The sequence below is a fragment of the Canis aureus genome, chromosome 27 (genome assembly GCF_053574225.1).
Source record: "Canis aureus isolate CA01 chromosome 27, VMU_Caureus_v.1.0, whole genome shotgun sequence".
In the NCBI taxonomy this organism is placed as follows: domain Eukaryota; kingdom Metazoa; phylum Chordata; class Mammalia; order Carnivora; family Canidae; genus Canis; species Canis aureus.
In genome coordinates this window covers 28,014,201-28,033,777 of record NC_135637.1, presented here as the reverse complement: position 1 = coordinate 28,033,777, position 19,577 = coordinate 28,014,201, and the positions used below count along the sequence as shown (strand labels likewise).

The window sequence follows — 19,577 nt, the reverse complement described above, 5'->3', positions numbered from 1 at the left end:
AGACATGTGGGATTGGCTCCAGCTCCATCAGTACTGCCTCACACGTGACCCAAACAAAGCCTTTTCTTCAATGTCCTGGGCTCCAGTTTTCTGAGACAGAAGTGAAGCAATTAGGGGCTTTCATATTGTTCTATGAAACCCCAAAGGCTCCTCAAGGTGTTTGAGGACCTTCTCATGTGGTAAGGGTAGGGGAAAGCAGTAGTACAACAGGGACTACTCTCAGAACTTGCTTTATCCACACCATCTCTACTTCGATTGATTTTACAGACTAGGCTCCCAATATTAAAAAGGGAGCCTGCCCCTGGGTCATGAGTTCAAGTTCCATGGTGGGGTAGAGGTTACTTAGAAACAAATAATAAAGGGGCACCTGGCTGGGTCAGTCAGTAGAGCATAGGACTCTTGATCTGGGAGTTGTGACTTCAAGCCCCATGTTGGATATAGAGATCACTTAAAAGTAAAATCTTCAAAAAATAAAAAAGAGGCCCGCCATGTAAAAAAAAAAAAAAAAAAAAAAAAATGCAGGACTAGATCACCTCCAAGACTCCCTTATAGCTCCAGACCTCCCTGATCCCACACCATTGCCATTTCTGATCCAAAATGAAAACAGGGACACCTGCAATGGAACAGGGGTTTCATGAATGAAGCTAATCTTATAACCAGATGCACTTGAACAGCATGATGTGTGCCTGGGTACTCCAAAAATGGATGCCTGAGCAAGCCTGGTAAGAACGGCCTTTTGAAGCACCTACTATGTGTAGACAGGCTTTCTATTATAAAGTGTGGGTTCTTCTTATCACATACTATAGAGTTTATAGAGTGACATTTCCCTTTAGTTTCTTGAACATGGTAACTTCACATCTTGGACCTTGGCCAACTGTGCTGTTAAATATTAAACACTAAAACTTGGGTTGTTCCTGCAAAGAAAAAAGCCTCATGAAGCTTCCATGCTCTTACCAACAAGCTGCACCTACTGTGATCTTCTGCCACCTTCCACTGGGCCACTTCTTCGGCACACAGCAGCACATCTGCCAGGGAGTTAAGGCTTCTCATTTCAAAAATGTTCCCACCCTCGCACACTGCGATCCTACTGACCTACCGAAGGGTCTCAGCTGTGGGGGATAAGAGGCAGGCCAGGTGAGCAGAGATCCACCTGTCTCATCCTCATGACTCCTGCGAGTTGCTTATCAAACAGGCTGGCCTTGCCTTTCTCCCCTCTTGTGCCATTTGATGGCCGGTAAAAATAGTTGAGATAAATTGCCACAGATTACAATAAACATTTCCAAATCACGATATCTAAAGCATTCTTCTCTTTCTGCATCCTCTGTTTTGGCACCACAACCCAGTCAGATGTTTCAGCTAAAAGCCTTGGAGTTATTTTCAAACCTTCTCCTCCCACTCCCTCCATCTATGAGCTGCCAAGTCCATCTGCTCTCCTCTGAAATCTCTCCTGCTCTTCTGTCCCCGCCCCCAGCGCCCTGTAGTGCATCTGACTTGCTCTCACACAGACAGGCGGGGTCTGGCATAATTGCTCCCCCTGTGCCAGCTTTGCCCCTGTAATCTAGATCTGTTCTCTAAGTACAAACCTGCTGTATCACTTCTCTTCTTAAATACCTCTAGAGGATCCCCAGTGCCATCAGGAGAAAGTCCAAACTCCTGACCACGGCATGTCGGGCTCAACAAGCTGGTCCCCAGCCTGCATCTACCTGTGCTGCCCTACTGCAGTCTACGCACCCACAACTCATGAAAGACCCCCTTCGCTGTCCTTGGATCTTTTCCTCATCTGTGCCTGTGTAAATACCATTCGTTTCACCCAAAACCCTTCCCAGCCTCTCTGCTAGGTGACCTTGTCATCTTCTAGGACAAAGTCAGCTCAAGTGCCACCTCCTCAGCTGAATCTGCACGGCAGCATTCACAGGACTTGATACAACCTTTCTGATTGCACTTACCACACCACACTGTAAAGCCTCATTTTCATGTCTGAATACCCCAACAGACAACGAACTGCTATTCGTCTTTGAGTTTCCCCATATTCCAGAACTTAGGCAGGAGCTTAAAACAAAGCAAGAGCTTTCTGAACAAGTGAACATGCAGATGAACATCTAGGGCAGTCTGAATCTACACACCTGGGCACATATTATAGTAGGGGCACACTTGATGGGATGAGCACTGGGTGTTACACTATTTGAATTTAATTTAATTTTATTTTATTTTTTGTTGAATTGAATTTTAAAAAAATATTTCATTTATTTATTCATGAGAGACACACACACAGAGAGAGGCAGAGACACAGGCAGAGGGAGAAGCAGGCTCCATGCAAGGAGCCTGACGTGGGACTCGATCCCAGGTCTCCAGGATCACACCCTGGGCTGCAGGCAGCGCTAAACCGCTGCACCACTGGGGCTGCCCTTGATTTGAATTTAAATTAATTTAAATCAATTAAATTGGGCAGCCCAGGTGGCTCAGCGGTTTAAGCGCCACCTTCAGCCCAGGGCCGGATCCTGGAGACCCGGGATTGAGTTCCACGTCGGGCTCCCTGCGTGGAGCCTGCTTCTCCCTCTGCCTGTGTCTCTGCCTCTCTCCTTCTCTGTGTGTCTGTTATAAATAAATAAATAAAATCTTTAAAAAAATCAATTAAATTGAATTTAAAATTTTTAAAAAAGGAAAAAAATATAGTAGGGGCAGTGATTAAGAACATGTACACTGGAGTCAAAGGCCTAGTTTTAAAACTCCTGGCTCGGCCAATGACATGCTGTGACTTTGACAATCGTTTAGCCCCCCCCTGAATCTCTGTTTCCTTATCTGTAAAATGGGGGACAGTGACATCTACTCCACAGGGTTGCTATGAGGATTAAAGAGATAATGCATAATGTCTGCCCCTGGTAAAAGCCCAATAAATGGAAGCCATGATCATATTGTTAGAGCTGGGGAAAGAAAAAAAAAAAAAAAAAAAGACCACCATGCCTATTTCCACCACCTAGTGGGTAGAGAAAAGCAATGAAATGACAACATAAAATTCAGGACAGTGGCATTACCTCTGAGAGGGAGGAAAGGGAATGCAATCAGGGATGAGCAGACATGGTGTTAGCAATGTTCTAATTTTGAAGTTTGGTACATAGTTGTTCATTTTATTACTATTCATTAAACTGTAAATGTACATCATACATACTATTTTTGTAAGCATACTTCCAGTTAAAATAAGAAATTTTTAAAAAGAAATCAACAGACATCAGGACCACCTTGTATTGTTCAGTAACTGTTTCCCATCTACCCCCACCCTCTGCCTTCCTGAGCTCCTGCTGTCCTGGCTGTGGGGGTGGACAGGACTGGGCAGCTGAAAAGGATACAGTGTTTCCAGTGAGTAAAGGCCCGCCGCAGAGTCATCCTCCTGGCTAGCCCCTCCACCCGGGCCTGCTGGGCAGACAATCTCTCCTTCCGTTCCCAGGCCCACTGCCAATCACAGAAGTGTGTCTGGAGCACAGTGACCCGATGGAATCGCTCAGCCATCTCTGCAACAGAGAAAATCACTACGTGCTGCCCCTTGCAAGGCTGAGAGATGAACTGAAAGCATCTTTAGGATAAGCTATATCCTACTATTGACAGCAGAGATTTGAGGCTATTCTTACAAGGAAGCCTAAAATAAGAGCTTTTTCAGGTATGGAAGGGTTATTTAGAAGCCCTTAGCTTTAAAAAAAAAAAAAAAAAAAAGGAGCCCTTAGCTATACCTCTTCTCTCCAAGGAAAGAGAATTTTAGGGAGGATGCTACAAAATCAGTTATATCAAAGTGTTGAGGCTTTTAGTTGACTACTGAGAAGCAGGATGGCAGCTGCTGCTTTCAAAGACAACTGTTTTACTTTTGCTTCTTAATACTGATGTCTCTCAGGTAGGACTTTAGAGACTGAGTCAATATTACAACTTGGTCACAATGCTAGCAAAGGTGTTTTGGCAAAGGCAGATCCTCCTAACTGCCAGGGTCACTTGCACTAATTAGCCAATGACCCGATGAACTTAAGTCCAGGAAGTGGGAGGAAATTGGTCCTGGAATTTAAATGCTGAGATGAGAGGCACATTAGTCTGCAGCTTATCATGCTAAAGAACTTAATATCTGCAGCTTCCAGACTTGGGCAACCAGACACGGGGTGTCCACCGTTACCCTCAAAGAGACACATTCAAATTCTCCAGAGAGACAGTACAGGCCTGGCAACCAACCCAGAAGGTTTCTGCAGGGAGGCCAAGGTGAAAGCCAGCTGGCGTCTGGCACACTGCTTGACTCACTTCTGTGAGGGCTCAAGAAACCAAGGTAACAAAAAGTACCAAGGACTGTGACCTATATTTTATTAGTTCTGAACACTAACTGAGAAACCAAACTACAAGAATAGTGTTAAAAAAAAATCAACATCATAAATCACAGGGGTTGCCTAATTGGAAGAAGCAGAAACAATCCAAACATCCATCAAAGAACGGCTACGTAGATTAAGGTAGGCCATCGTACCAAATGCAATCATTAATAATAAAGAACATTAAAAAAATAATAAAAATAACATTTATGAAGACTACTTAGAGATGCAGGAAAACGTTGTTAGTTGTAGGGGGAAAAAAAGCAAGATCCGAAGTTGTTCGTATCATAATAATCACAGTATTTATAGGATAATTAAACCCTATTGAAAAAAAAATATGTGTGGGAGAAAAGACCAGAAGGAAATAACTTAAAATGTGAATTGAGGATGATGTATGTTTGTCTTCAATCTCTTTTTTTCCAACATTTGTGGCATAATATGTTTTTATCTTTCCTTAATAAATTAGCATCACTGGCAGAAGAGTGGACATTTTGATGGGATCCTTTGTCTCTAGAGCCTGGGACATTCCTGCTCACCGTTCAGCTGCCTCTTCACTCTGCGGACCTGCACATATTTGAGCCAGGCCTTCAGGGATTTCCACTTTTGCCAGTGCTGATGGTGTTTCACTGCAGAGACCATCTTCTGTCTTTCCCTCTGGACATGCAGGAGCTGTTCCCACCACTGTGACCAAGCCTGAAAACCAGGGAAGAGGCAATAATCAACAAGGAGGCAGGAAAACAGAGGAGAGGTACGGATGAAGGAAAAGAGGAACAGAGAGACACATTGGAAAAGCTCAAAGTAGAAACAAGGAAGTGGCAACCCCCAAGGATCACGATCTATGGAAATTTGCAGTGAAAGGCTCTTTAGGAAGAGCATTCTACTTCTAGAAAGTAATTTTTCCCTGCCGGGTTAAGAACAACAAGGAAAAAAGAGGACTAATACAATCAATGAGTACACAAGAAGCAGGGACTATCCTAAGGAGTGATCTACTTAAATCAGATTTGGGACAGGTGAGGGTCTGCCTCTTTTTCTTTTTTCTTTCTTTTCTTTTTTCTTTTCTTTTCTTTCTTTTTTCTTTTCTTTCCTTCCTTCCTTCCTTCCTTCCTTCCTTCCTTCCTTCCTTCCTTCCTCTCTCTCTTTCTTTCTTTCTCTCTCTCTCTCTTCCTTTCTTTTTTTTCATGCTCTCAGAACTTTATTAAGTGGAGATTGGGCAAAAGAGAAAACCCCTGAAACAGTCGCCCACCTGGTTCAGGACAACTGGAATGCCTTTTTCTTCCAAGTAGGAGGAAGCCTATTGTCTCAGGCACATTCATTTCTGGGAAGTGTTACCCACAGCAGCTGAGGGTTTACAGAAGGATTCCTTTAAGACTGTCTATAAATGTGCACCCTCAGCTAAGTCTTCATGTGTGCTTAGCGATATTCATCCCTAGTTTGAAGATGAAGGTCTCATACAATGACTTCATACCTTCTTAAACCTGTAACACCTCTTTGCCTTTCCTTCCTCTCAGCTGAATAAGATTCTTCCTATTTCGCCAAGAAAATAAAAGCAATCAAAAGAGAATTTTCTCAAGCTCCTCCCACATCTACCCACCCACCTCTGCCCACAGGCTCTGCCTTCTCTCTGGCTACTCTGAACAAAGTGTCCATGCTCCCTTCAATCAAAAGTCACCCCCACAGGGCAACCCCGGTGGCTCTGTGGTTTAGTGCTGCCTTCAGCCCAGGGCGTGATCCTGGAGTCCCGGGATTGAGTCCCACATCAGGCTCCCTGCATGGAGCCTGCTTCTCCCTCTGCCTGTGTCTCTGCCTCTCTTTCTCTGTCTCTCATGAATAAATAAATAAAATCTTAAAAAAAAAAAAAAAGTCACCCCCACAATGGATACATCCCATCGTCTCTCACATTCTCAAGTTTATCACTAGCAACTTCCTCCCTTCTGCATCACTAGTTTTCACCTTCTACTAGGTTTTTAAAATCAGCATATGAGTGTGCAATTTCTCCCATCCTCAAAAGCAAATCCCTTCAGGGATATGACAAACAAAACCAATTCACGACCTCTGATTGGTTCCTGGACCTGACACTAAAATAGCAGTTATCTATGGTTAGAATATGAACTGTACTATACGATATGACAGGATATTCTCATATCAACGTTGAAAGTCTTGGATAAGAGGATATTGCAATTATATAGGAGAACATCGTTATTTTTAGGAGATATAAGCTCAAGTACTTAGGGTCAACTTTTATGTCTGCAACTTTAAAGCAATTCAGAAAATTTAAGAAATATATTGATATACTTAGAGACAGCAAATGAGGCAAGATGATAGCAATGGGTTAAGTCAGTGAAGAGAATACAGCATCTCCCTTTTCTATCATTTGATATTTGTTAAAAATAGAAAGTTGGGGGGAGAAGATTCCTGTCACAAAAATATTTTCTCAAAGGAATAAATCAGATTCTTGAGCAAACCACCACTAGATCACTCTGCCATCCAGCTAATACTCAAGTTTTTTCCTTTCCTTTCCAGACTCCTCAAAAGAGCAGTCGGTTTTCTAATTTCTCTTCCCCCAGGCAAGCTCTCATGAACCCTCTTCCCATTAGGCCTATGGACACTGCTCTTCCCAAGCGCATCAATGATCTCCATATTGCTCAATCCAAAGATCAAATCTCACTCCTCACCTTCCCTGACCTGCCACATGCAACTGATGTGGCCAATCAGACCTGTGGATTCTCCAGGTTACCTGGAATCTCACCATTATTTCTCCCAGGCTCAGTCCCAGGACCCCTGCACTAGCTAGCTACCCTCACTCCCTTTGTGTTTTCACAGTCTCATGACTGTAAATACGAGCTGCATGCCAAGGATTCCCAAATTTACATCTTAGGTCTGGATGAGTTCTCCATACTCCCCCTATATCCAACTGCTTCCTTTGCAATTCCTTGGGGTTCTTCAAAATATCGGGCTGAAGATGTGGAGCTCAGAATGGAACTTTTCTGACAAATCTGCTTCTCCCTCCATCTTCCCCATTTTACTAAATGGCAACTCTACTGTTCCAGATACTGAGGCCAGAAACCTGGAGTCACTCTGGATTCTTTTCTGAAACTTCATGTCTTAACTATCTATTAGCAAGTCTTGTCAGCACTACCTTCCATGTATACCCAGACTCCAACATCATCTTGTTATCAACCTTGTCTAGAATCTCACTTAAGATATTGTAATAGCTTCTTGACTGTTCTCCCTGCTTTCATCCTTGATCTTCTATGATTTATTCCTAACCCAACAGCTGAAACCAGGAATGCAAGCCCCCCCCCCCCGCCCCACAATTTAGACATATGGCTTCTAACTGCCTCTGACCAGAGGCATGTAGCCCTTACTTAATGTTTTAAAAACCTGTAAAGGTGCCTTAGGGAAAAACATAAACTTGCCTCTCAAAAAGTCTGTGGGATGATGTTCTGCCTGAGATAACAAACATAATGCGCTGTGTTTGCATGAAAAAATAATAATAACTTGCAGTTCAGTGACAGTCACAGGATGTAGAACTTTTGCCTTTATACCCTTGAGATGACACTGCTGATGCAATCTGCTAAGAATGTTTTACAGCTCTAGGCCCCTAAAGTGGAACGATCAGATCCCTGAAGCAGAATGACCACCTCACTACAATCACACAGAAACCACACAGGGAGATGCCAGAAGAGAGATGATCAAGAAAGGAAATGTTGGGACACCTGGGTGGCTCAGCGGTTGAAAGTCTGCCTTCGACCCAGGCCGTGATCCTGGAGTCCTGGGATCAAGTACTACTTCTCCCTCTGCTTCTCTGTGTTTGTCTCTCACAAATAAATAAAATCTTAAAAAAAAAAAAGAAAAAGAAAAAGAAAGAAAAGAAAAGAAAAGGAAATGTTATAGTTGACCTAACCCTAATCAATCAGCATGATCCAAGACCCTGAGACCCTTACCTTGAATTTTACCCTTTAAAAACCCCTGCTTGTTAAGTCATAAGGGAGTCAGGGATTTTGAGCATTAGCTCCCTACTCTCCTGGGTGGCACCACACCAATAAACATCCTATCTTCTTCAAGGCAAAAGCCCATGTCAGTTTTTATTGGCTTGTTGTGCACCGCATGGATGAACTCTCACGTTGTTTGGTTCCAAAGCCAGAGTGATCCTTTTTTGGTTTGTTTTGGTTACATCACTTAAATCTCTCCTTTTTATAGGACAGGTTTTCCTCTTACATGCCACCATTTTTTTTTTTTTTTTCTGAGAAACTAGGTCATTTATCCTATAAATTATCCCACATTTTAGATTTGACGGATGTCTCCTCAAGGTTATCTTTGATTTGTTCCTCTGATTCTTGTACTTTCTGGGAACTGACAGATTCATGTTAGGCTTGGTTGAAACCATGTTCAAATTTTTAGGAAAGAACACTTCTCAAGTGGTGCTGGGACATCCCATTACCTCACATCATGAGGCACATCACAGCTGGCTGCCACACTTTTAACAATGTCAAGACCGTCTGTGGCTTCAGATTGTGCCAGCCTGATCCCTCCATTGTATTTCCCCCACTGTCTTAGCACTCTGTGGTTGCTCCTTAGGTCCATTTTCTCATTGGAGTGGCAAAACAGCACTTTTCTCATTCTAGTAATCCTTCCTCAGCTACTAACTAGAATTCTATGAAGAAGTCCACTCTCTCATTAACCCTTGGATTTTGCAAAGATATAATTTATACAGGAAAGGCAGGATAAAGGCATGATTTTTGCCTTCACTAGTTTTCAAATTGAGTTAATGCTCTAACAACCCAAGTACATGACCAGTGAGTTCCTTCCCTTACCCTCATTATACATGCATGAATTTTTATATATTGGATGTGTTTTCAATTCACTGCAGTCATTATTCTTGATGTCCCAATTGTTCTATTGTTAGTCTAGGAGAATCCTTTGGCTCCCAAGTCCTCCTGACACAATCCCTCATTCTCCAGCAGACTATATCCTAGACCTATGATGTGCATATCTTGCTATAGACAGAGAGTCAGCTATTTCGCCAAGAAGCCTCTGTTCCTTTTAGCCAGGAAAAAACAGAGCCCACAACTTGGGCACTGGGAATGCTAAATGCCATCTATTCTTGCTGCTCACTGCTTCTAACTTTTCAGTAAATAACATGAGAAATATATTTTTAAGGTTAAAAATGTCCTAAATCCATATTGATATTTATATTTCCATTCTCTTTTTTTTTTAATTTTATTTATTTATTTTTTATTTTTTTTTATTATTTTTATTTTTTTTTTATTAATGATAGTCACAGAGAGAGAGAGAGAGAGAGAGGCAGAGACACAGGCAGAGGGAGAAGCAGGCTCCATGCACCGGGAGCCCGATGTGGGATTCGATCCCGGGTCTCCAGGATCGCGCCCTGGGCCAAAGGCAGGCACCAAACCGCTGCGCCACCCAGGGATCCCTATATTTCCATTCTCAAATTAAAGGGCTTTTCTTTTTTTTTTTTTTGAGATATTTATTTATTTATTTATTTATTCATTCATTCATTCATTCATTCATTCATTTATTATTTGAGCGGGGGAAGAGGGAACGGGAGATGGAGAAGCAGGTTCCCCCGCTGAGCAGGAAGCCCAATGAGGGGCTCAATCCCAGGACCCTAGGATCATGACCTGGGCTGAAGGGAGACACTTACCTGACTGAGCCACCCAGGCATCCCTTTTATTTCATTTTCTATATCTGTAATCTTTTCTTTCACATTGATCATGATTCCTAACGACACTGTCATAGTAACTTGCTTTATCTCTCAATGTAGCTATAATAGTTTCAACATAAGAATTCTAAACCTGCCACTTACAGTAAGACTACTGAATGCAGGTTTTGAATCTTCTAGCAGCTGAGTCCTTAGAATGCATCCCACTGGGGATTAACAGTCAAAATACTGTATTTTAAAGTTACTCTAAGGACAGCCCAGGTTGCTCAGCAGTTTAGCGCCGCCTTCAGCCCAGGGTGTGATCCTGGAGTCCCGGAATCGAGTTCCACGTTGGGCTCCCTGCATGGAGCCTGCTTCTCCCTCTGCCTGTGTCTCTGACACACACTCTGTGTCTCTCATGAATAAATAAATAAATAAATCTTAAAAAAAAAATAAAGTTACTTTAAACAATGTTTTTCTCTATGTAGTCATGGCTATGAACTTAAGTTTGTTTCAGTATGTTTTAAAATTCTGGGAATTGCTTTGTTCCTTTTTGATTTACTTATGTGTATGTGTGTGTTTAATTATATAGAATATTTACATGGTTCTAAAGTTAAAATTGTATAACAAAGTAAATTCACAGAAGCATTTTGTTTCCACACTGTTTCCTCCATCCCACTATAGGTAATCACTTTTTATTAGTTTTGGATTTATTTTTCCATTATATCTTCTTGAAAATATAAGTGCATACACACGCACGCACACATACATATACTCCCTTTCTTCCCCAAAGGCAGCACACAAAGAACCAGAGGGATTCCATTAAGAAGTTAGTGTGGTCATATCACCCTCACTGAAAGCCAGCAGCTTCTCACCTCCACTGGAATGAGAATGTAAAGCTTTTATGGGCATAGCCTGCAAGGCCCTAGGCTCTCCTCGTTACCTCATGACCTAATTCTTCCCATTCTCTCTCTCTCTTTCATGCTCATCAAGATATCACAAGATATATCAATCAAATTCATGGATGGGATGACTCACAGTATCACAGACATGACAATTTCCTCCAATCTAAAGTAAAAAGTCGGCATTAAAAATCCCAGTAGGGGACGCATATGTGGCTCAGCGGTTGAGCATCTGCCTTTGGCTCAGGGCATGATCCTGGAGCCCCGGGATCGAATCCCACATCAGGCTCCCTGCATGAAGCCTGCTTCTCCCTCTGTCTATGTCTCTGCCTCTCTCTCTCTGTGTCTCTCATGAATAAATAAATAACATCTTTAAAATAAATAAATAAAAATCCTAGTAGGCTTTGATGTGGAACTTGAAAGTTGATACTAAAATTAAGAAAGAGTGGGGGTCCCTGGGTGGCTCAGCGGTCTAGCGCCACCTTCAGCCCAGGGCCTGATCCTGGAGTCCCGAGATAGAGTCCCACATTAAGCTCCCTGCATGGAGCCTGCTTCTCCCTCTGCCTGTGCCTCTACCTCTCTCTCTCTCTCTCTCTCTGTATGTCTCTCATGAATAAATAAATAAAATATTTTAAAAAATAAAATTAATAAAGAGTAAAGATGAACAACCAAGACAATTTTAAAAAGAACATAAAAAAGATTATCTTTTTCCATATATAAAGACTTAAAAGATAAGGGTGGCCGGCGGGCTCAGTCAGAGGAGCATGGGACTCTCGATCTTGGGGTCATTAGTCTGAGTTCCATGATGGATATGGAGGTTACTTAAATAAATACAACTTTAAAAAAAGACTTAAGAGAGAGATCATTAAAGTGAGGATAGTAATAAACAGCTCACGCTTACTGAGCTTTCCATATGCCAGGCATTGTTGTAAGTATATTATATTACATATTACATTAATAATGCTCTAAGTATATTACTTAATCCTCAACAACCCTATGAGGTAGGTACTATTATAATCTACTTACAGATATGAACTCTAAGGAATAGGGAAGGTAAGTAACTCATTCAAAGGTACAAAGCTAATAGGCCATGGAAGCAGAAACCTGTGTGGTCTGATGGAAGAATCTGCTCTTCCTTACCTGCTTCATTAAATCACAATTACAACAGTGTGGTATTGGCTTAGAGACAGAAATACAGACCAGTGGAATGGAGAGCCCGGGACAGACCCATGATGAAATGAGACTTTGCTCTATAATGAAGGTAGATTAATAATCAGTATAAAAAAGATAAAGAATGGATGAATCACCAAACAGTGCTGCAGCAATTAATTATCCATATGGAAGGTGACAAACTAAGACTTTTTTCACACAGTTTGAAAATTAAACCCAAGACCTATTAAAGACCAAACTGGAGATACAAGAATTAATTAGGCTAAGTTGAAATCAATAACATCTTTATGGGGGGAAAAAAAAGGCTCCATAAGCAAAGCAAAATCCAAGCTATCGACTGGAAGAAAACATCTGTAAAGTATGTAACACTTAAAAGATGAAGAAGCAGAATCTTCAACAATGTCCACAAATAAGTATTAAAAAAAAAAAAAAAAAGAAAGAAAGCCAAATAACAGAAAAAAAGAGTGAGGGACATAAGCAAGCTCAAAAGCAGAAGTCCTAGGGCAGCCCGGGTGGCTCAGCGGTTTAGCACCTGCCATGTCCTGGGGCATGATCCTGGAGACCTGGGATCGAGTCTCATATCGGGCTCCCAGGGTGGAGCCTGCTTCTCCCTCTGCCTGTGTCTCTCTCTCTGTCTCTCTCAAGAATAATTAAATAAAAATCTTAAATAAAAAAAAAAAAAAAGCAGAAGCCCAAATGCAAACAAGCATCTGAAAAGATGCTGGGCTCCTCTAGGCAACAGTGAAATACAAGTTAAAGCAACAATGAAGTACCACTCCACACCTATCCATTTGGTGAAGAGGACCAAGTCTGGCAGTGCAAAGTACTGAAGAGGCTGAAAGAAACGGGAAGTGAAATGTCAGCACATAAACTGGCATAATACTGGAAAGCACTTGGTAATCCTTAGTAAGGATGGAGAGATGGAATACCCAATGATCCAACAATGTCACTTCTAAGAATGAAACTGGAGAATCTCTGACTCTTGCACAAGGATATATGTTTAAGGGCAGCCCAGGTGGCTCAGCGGTTTAGTGCTGCCTTCGGCCCGGAGCATGATCCTAGGGACTCAGGATCGAGTACCGCGTCGGTCTCCCTACATAGAAGCCTGCTTCTCCCTCTGCCTCTCTCTTTCTCTATGAATAAATAAATAAAATCTTTTTAAAAAAAGGATATATATTTAAAAATGCTCTCTGCAACACCGTTAGTAATTGCAAAAATGTACAAGTCATCAAGAATCCATCATTAGTATTAGTACTGACTACTATTGAAGCAGATAACCTGTGCCTTATTCAGACAAGAGCAGTGTACAAGGTTAATAGATCTATACCCACCTACAAGGATAAACCTCAAAAATAAACTGTTGCATGAAAAAGGCAAGCTGCAAAGTCCATATACAGTAGAAACACCATTCACAAATGTCATAGCTACACAAAACCAGAACATTTCTGCTTTGTGGGTATGTATGTGAACATTTTTACAAGTAAAAAAGATGAGAGAATGACCTTGTATCATTGCAGAGGCCATCTCTGAGGAGGACTGGTGGCAGGAGGGAGGGAAGGGGGCACCTAAGCAATGTCTGGGCAAGAGTGGAGAATGCTAAGACCTTTTAAATCTGGGTGGTGGGTACTTGGGTATTTATTCATGTTTTTATAAACATATTATATTTAGTGTTTCTATGTTTGAAGTATATATATTTGTAACCATTTCCCATAATTCATGATGTCTGCCCTGTCTAGTCCAGAGATGTTGTGAGGGTTAAAAGAAATGACTTATGTGTAAGTTCTTGGTAAGCCATATGGTACTTAGCAGACATGAGGCATTATTGCTTATAATCCACACAATAAAATCTGGTCTTAGAGTCTCACACAGCTTTTGGTCCATATCAATATGATCTTGATGACTCATATTTTTCACTGGATTTGATTCTGAATGACTCTTGGCTATTTCAGATGTTAAAACCAACTGCTGACCATGAAAACCTACTATCACTAGAAATATTCTTTTTTTTTATCACTAGAAATATTCAATCAAATCTGCTGTTCCAAGCTTTCAAGACAATAGTCAAAAGGGAATTCTGGAAGTGTTCTGAGCAACAGTAGTACCAGCAGAATTCATTTATAGGCCCTCAGAGCAGCTCTCTGAAAGAAAGAACACTTGTCCCTCAAGAGCAGAAAATCAGTCTCGTTATGTTTCCATGTTCATAGCACTTTCACATTTGTCAGCTCCCTCTCCTTCCTGAGATTACAAGGCTATTAAGGACAATGCAGCAGGATGGTTAAAAGAAGGTTCTGTAGTTGTCAGGCTGCTTGGGTTTAAACCCTGGTTCTGACCTTTGCTAGGTGTCTGACTCTCATTCAAGTTATTTAACCTCCTTAGTTTCCATAATAATAATACTATGGGATTTTAAAAAAGAATTAAGGGGCACCTGGCTGGCTCAGCAGAAGAGCATGGGACCCTTGATCTCAGGGTCATGAGTTTGAGCCCCACATTGGGTGTAGAGATTACTAAAAAAAAAAAAAAAAAAAGAAAAAAAAAAAGACAAACTTAAAAAAAAGAATTAGGGGGGATCCCTGGGTGGTTCAGTGGTTTAGCACCTGCCTCTGGCCCAAGGCGTGATCCTGGAGTCCCGGGATCAAGTCCCACATCAGGCTCCCTGCATGGAGCCTGCTTCTCCCTCTGCCTGTGTCTCTGCCTCTCTATCTCTCTGTATCTCTCATGAATAAATAAATAAAATCTTAAAAAAAAGAATTATGAAAATTAATTGAGATAATGCACGTAAAGCACTTAGTCCAGCTCCTAGCATAAGCTAGACCACCATAAATGCTATTTGCTGTTGCTGTTATTCTTATTACTGTTATTATCACTGTCAAGAAATGTCCTTGCTATTGTCTCTGAAGACCTTATGAGTTCTGAGGTCAGCAACTTTTTTCTTAAAAGTCAGATCATAACTATTTTAGGCTTTGTACACCACAGTCTCTATGGAAACGACTCAACTCTGTCCTGTAGCCTCAATGCTGCACTCTTAGACAATACATAAATGAAGAGGTATAACTTCATCCCAAAAAAACTTTATTTGCAATAACAGATAGCAGGCCAAATATGACCTGTGGGCTAGTCTGCAGACCCCAGACCCAGATGATTGTATATGCTATATGCATGTGATTTCCACAATACTGCATATATTTTGCATGGTCCATTCAACATGTCAGATTAAAGAGAGATTTACTCCTATGTATAGTAAGAGACACTTCTTTTTGACCTATTCCCTGTTATATTCTCTATAACTACTTGGAAAACCCAGAAGTACCCAGCAGACCAAAAAAGTGACAGAAACTCACAGTCTATCAAAGATCATAAGAAAACTTCACCACAGCATAGTCTTGGTTAGATGTTAGGCCTTTATCACTGACCAAAAGCTAGTGGCTTCCTCTAATACAAGCAAAATTATATTTAGAAGCCAGGCTTTCTTTACAGCCTTAGTTTTTTTCTGCCCTCATTATTTTCCAGCTTGTTGTAGGAAAATAGTAATGACGAAATAAAGAATATACTGCTATTTCTTTAATCATATTTATAACTAATTCATAAATCCCTTTCCAGCACCATGATTAGCAGACACACTATACATATCATTGGTAATCACCTTAGCATATTCCTTTTTTTTTTTTTTTTTTTTTTTTAAATTTTTATTTTATTTATGATAGTTACACAGAGAGAGAGAGAGAGGCGCAGAGACACAGGCAGAGGGAGAAGCAGGCTCCATGCACCGGGAGCCCGACGTGGGATTCGATCCCGGGTCTCCAGGATCGCGCCCTGGGCCAAAGGCAGGCGCCAAACCGCTGCGCCACCCAGGGATCCCTCCTTAGCATATTCCTAATAGCAGTCCCTACCCACTGAGCCCAGCCTTCCATGTTGCTTCTGCCTTCACCCCCTACCCAGGGAGGGCCCAGGACAGAGGCAGCAGCATGAAGGCCAGCCTTCCGCTTGGGAGTCCAACCCCACCATCTCTGGGTGTGGGGCTTGACACCAAAGCCACAGTCAGCTGTGCTCACCTGCTGCTGGAGGCTCAGGGCCCTGTGCTTCACGGCTGACGCATGCAGGGCACGGCCCACACAGACCTGTCCCAGTTGTTGCCTCCACCGCCTCCACCAGAGCCTGTCAAGGAACAAATCAAAGATAGAACCAGTCAAAAAAGGCCACCCAGAAAAGAGAAGGGCAGTGAAGGCTTGGGCCTCAGACCTTTGGCTCAAGTCCCTATCCCTCATTGTGCCATCCTGATTGACATCTTGGTCACTGCTGGAAAAAAAAAAAGATCGAGAAACAGTTCTAAAATACCCAATTAAGGGTTGGAAACTGATAGTTCCTAAGGTCGCAGCCTTGGAAACTATAGACATGCTCTATTTGGAACTACACAGGTTTAAAAAATATATCTATGAATTACTGACAACATTAAAAAATCAGGAGATTTTACAGAATAATCAGTAAAAAACATGGCTTTTTGACTTCCGATCTTGGCTTCTTTTCTGCTTATTTTCTAGTTAGCTAGCTATTGGAAAACAGTAATGAGGAAATGAGAGTTTCCAAGCTCTGCTTTGTACAGAAACACTCACTTTGCCTGGCTATTCTAACCTAGCAACATCTCTCTGTTCGAACCTGGGCCAGGCTTAGCTATATCACTCCCTTCAAAATCGCAAGCTATCTTGCATTACTACTTATATTTTTAAGCATTTAGGGAATTACAAGTTCCCTGAATGCAGTTCCAGCACCCACTATAGTACTAGGAACATTTTAAGCTCCCAAGAAATATATATTCAATAAATAAAAATATGTAAAAATATTCCCCACTGACTCTAATAGAAACCCATACTTATTAAGCATTTAAAAATATTTGTCAAGGGGCATCTGGATGGCTTAGTCTGTTAAGCATCTCTCTTTGGCTCAGGTCTTGATCTCAGAGTCCTGAGATGTAGCCCTGCATAGAGCTCCTTGCTCAGTGGTGAGTCTGCTTCTCCCTCTGCCCCTACCTCCCGCTAATGCCCCCAAATAAATAAAAATCTTTTAAAAAAATATTTGCCAAGTAAATTTTAAATAACTTAAAGAACTTATTTAAAATAATTTAAGTAAAAAAAAAATAAATAAATAAAATAAAATAATTTAAGTTACTTAAAACTTATTTAAGTTATTTAAAATAACTTCTTTAAGTTATTTAAAATTAAAAATAAGGGATGCCTGGATGGCTCAGTGGTTGAGTGTCTGCCTTCGGCTCAGGGCTTGATCCTGGAGTTCCAGGATTAAGTCCCACATCAGGCTCCCCGGAGGGAGCCTGCTTCTCCCTCTACCTATGTCTCTGACTCTTTCTCTGCATCTCTCATGAATAAATTAAATATTTAAAAAATAATAAAATAGGGATCCCTGGGTGGCGCAGCGGTTTGGCGCCTGCCTTTGGCCCAGGGCGCGATCCGGGAGACCCTAGATCGAATCCCACATCGGGCTCCCGGTGCATGGAGCCTGCTTCTCCCTCTGCCTGTGTCTCTGTCTCTCTCTCTCTCTCTGTGTGACTATCATAAATAAATAAAAAAATTTTAAAAAAAATAAAAAAAAATAATAAAATAAAGAATTTTTAGATGTACTGATGTTCTGAAGACACTGTGCTAAATACTTTAGCAATTACCATATTTATTTCCCATAACAACCCTGAAAGACACTTAACAGTATGCCTGTCTCACACATGAGGAAGGAGAAATGTGGAGAGGGAAAGGACCCAACAATACACGTCGAAACATGGATTTGAGTTCAGGTCAGTCTAACTGCAAAGCCTCTGCCCTAATCCATGCTACATAGAGGGCCCAGCTCTTTTGAGCTTTTAATATGTTCCACTCAGGATGCCAAAGGACCACCATAGAGAAGATACAGTGGGATCAGTCCCATTATAAAAAGTAACTCACTGTTATATATGTCTGGCTTTCAAAGTCATCTAACTCCTGTCCCTCCAAAGTGTGGACAGTGCTGATGAAATGCAGTGTGGGGCAGTTAAGAACATAGGCTTTGGCATCAGAAAGGTGAGTAGATGAGCCCTTTTTTGCTAGTTACAACTCATCTGAGCTCGGACAAGTTACTCAACCTTTCTGAGATTCTATGTGTATCTTCATCTTTACAAAAACAGTGATGATTAAATGAGACCTTACATTATAAAATTAACACACACAAGCTTAACACGGGTTTGGAACACAGTAAGTACTCAATTAGTGTTACTTCTGATTGTGTGAAAACTTGATCGTATAGCTGAAAAAGCTGTCAATCACTATTTATTAAGCATCAATTATGTTTGAAACATTGCTTTTTTTTAAAGATTTATGTATTTACTCATGAGACACACACACACACACACACACACACACACACACACAGAGGCAGAGACACAGGCAGAGAGAGAAGCAGGCTCCTTGCAGGAGCCCGATGAGGGACTCAATCCCAGATCCTGGGATCACGACCTGAGCCAAAGGCAGCTGCCCAACCGCTGAGCCAACCAGGCATCCCTGAAACACTGCTCTCAAGGTGGGTTTTCATGTTTTGTAAAACAAGGCTGAGGTAAAATGATGACTGCTGATCTGCAGAGCAAAAGAGCACACTCACCATAAAATACTCTGCTGCCTAAACTCCAGGGCGGTGGTCTGCATCTGAAGTTTGGTTCTACGAAAAACCACGTAGATCAGCCAGGACTTCCAGGCCTGCCGCATCTTTTGCTTTGCATCTAGATGCACCAAAAAGATTTTCAAAAAGGAGTTGGAAGAGAGAGATTACTCTGGGTTATGATAAAAGCTCATGGGCTCTCTGTAATCATCCCTCCTTTTGAATATCTAAATTCTTCCAGCCTTCAAGTGCCCCCTGGTGGAAAAGTTGTGAAGCTCTACAAAAAAAATAAGGATGCAGATACATGTGAAGAATGGATATTTAAGTGATGGCATTTACAAAATACACTTACAGGGAAATCAATATACTGCACTATTAAGAAATCCTTTGTTTTAAAGCCCTTATTTTTAGAGATATGTTCTATAATTTTTACAGATAAAATGATTTGATTAACAAAAAGCAGAGAAGTGAGCCTGGTCTGAGCTAGTAAGTATTGCAGCTGGGTGACAGGTACATGGAGATTCATTACTCCATCTTTCAATTTTGTCAATTTAAAATTTTCCACAGTATAAAGTTACAGAAGAATAAATCATGTCATAAACTTGCTGTTTGAAACAATAATTCTTTTTTTTATTTTTATTTTTATTTTTTATTTTTATTTATTTATGATAGTCACACAGAGAGAGAGAGAGGCAGAGACACAGGCAGAGGGAGAAGCAGGCTCCATGCACTGGGAGCCCGACGTGGGATTCGATCCTGGGTCTCCAAGATCACGCCCTGGGCCAAAGGCAGGCGCCAAACTGCTGCACCACCCAGGGATCCCGAAACAATAATTCTAAAGTAGAATAAGAGAAAGAAGAAGAATACTATCTAGATCTACTT

At 41.4% G+C, this 19,577-nt stretch overlaps 1 protein-coding gene and 1 long non-coding RNA gene across 9 annotated transcripts in view; one reads left to right on the top strand and one right to left on the bottom strand.

Moving 5' to 3' along the window:
• Positions 1–19,577, bottom strand: part of SFI1 (SFI1 centrin binding protein) — a 98,868-nt gene that overhangs the window by 33,149 nt on the left and 46,142 nt on the right. For 7 of the 8 annotated variants that reach the window (XM_077874387.1, XM_077874388.1, XM_077874386.1 and 4 more), the window contains 5 exons: positions 18,699–18,816; positions 16,118–16,220; positions 4,871–5,027; positions 3,345–3,506; positions 955–1,025 (listed from right to left, as the gene is read on the bottom strand). In XM_077874387.1, the coding sequence (XP_077730513.1) occupies positions 955–1,025; positions 3,345–3,506; positions 4,871–5,027; positions 16,118–16,220; positions 18,699–18,816 (611 nt within the window). The remainder of the gene's footprint in view (positions 1–954; positions 1,026–3,344; positions 3,507–4,870; positions 5,028–16,117; positions 16,221–18,698; positions 18,817–19,577) is intronic. The other variant, XM_077874394.1, reaches the window with a different exon arrangement.
• On the top strand, positions 3,586–5,021 carry LOC144299079 (uncharacterized). The gene is made up of 2 exons (XR_013365877.1): positions 3,586–4,475; positions 4,801–5,021. It is a non-coding gene; the product is annotated as an uncharacterized LOC144299079 (long non-coding RNA).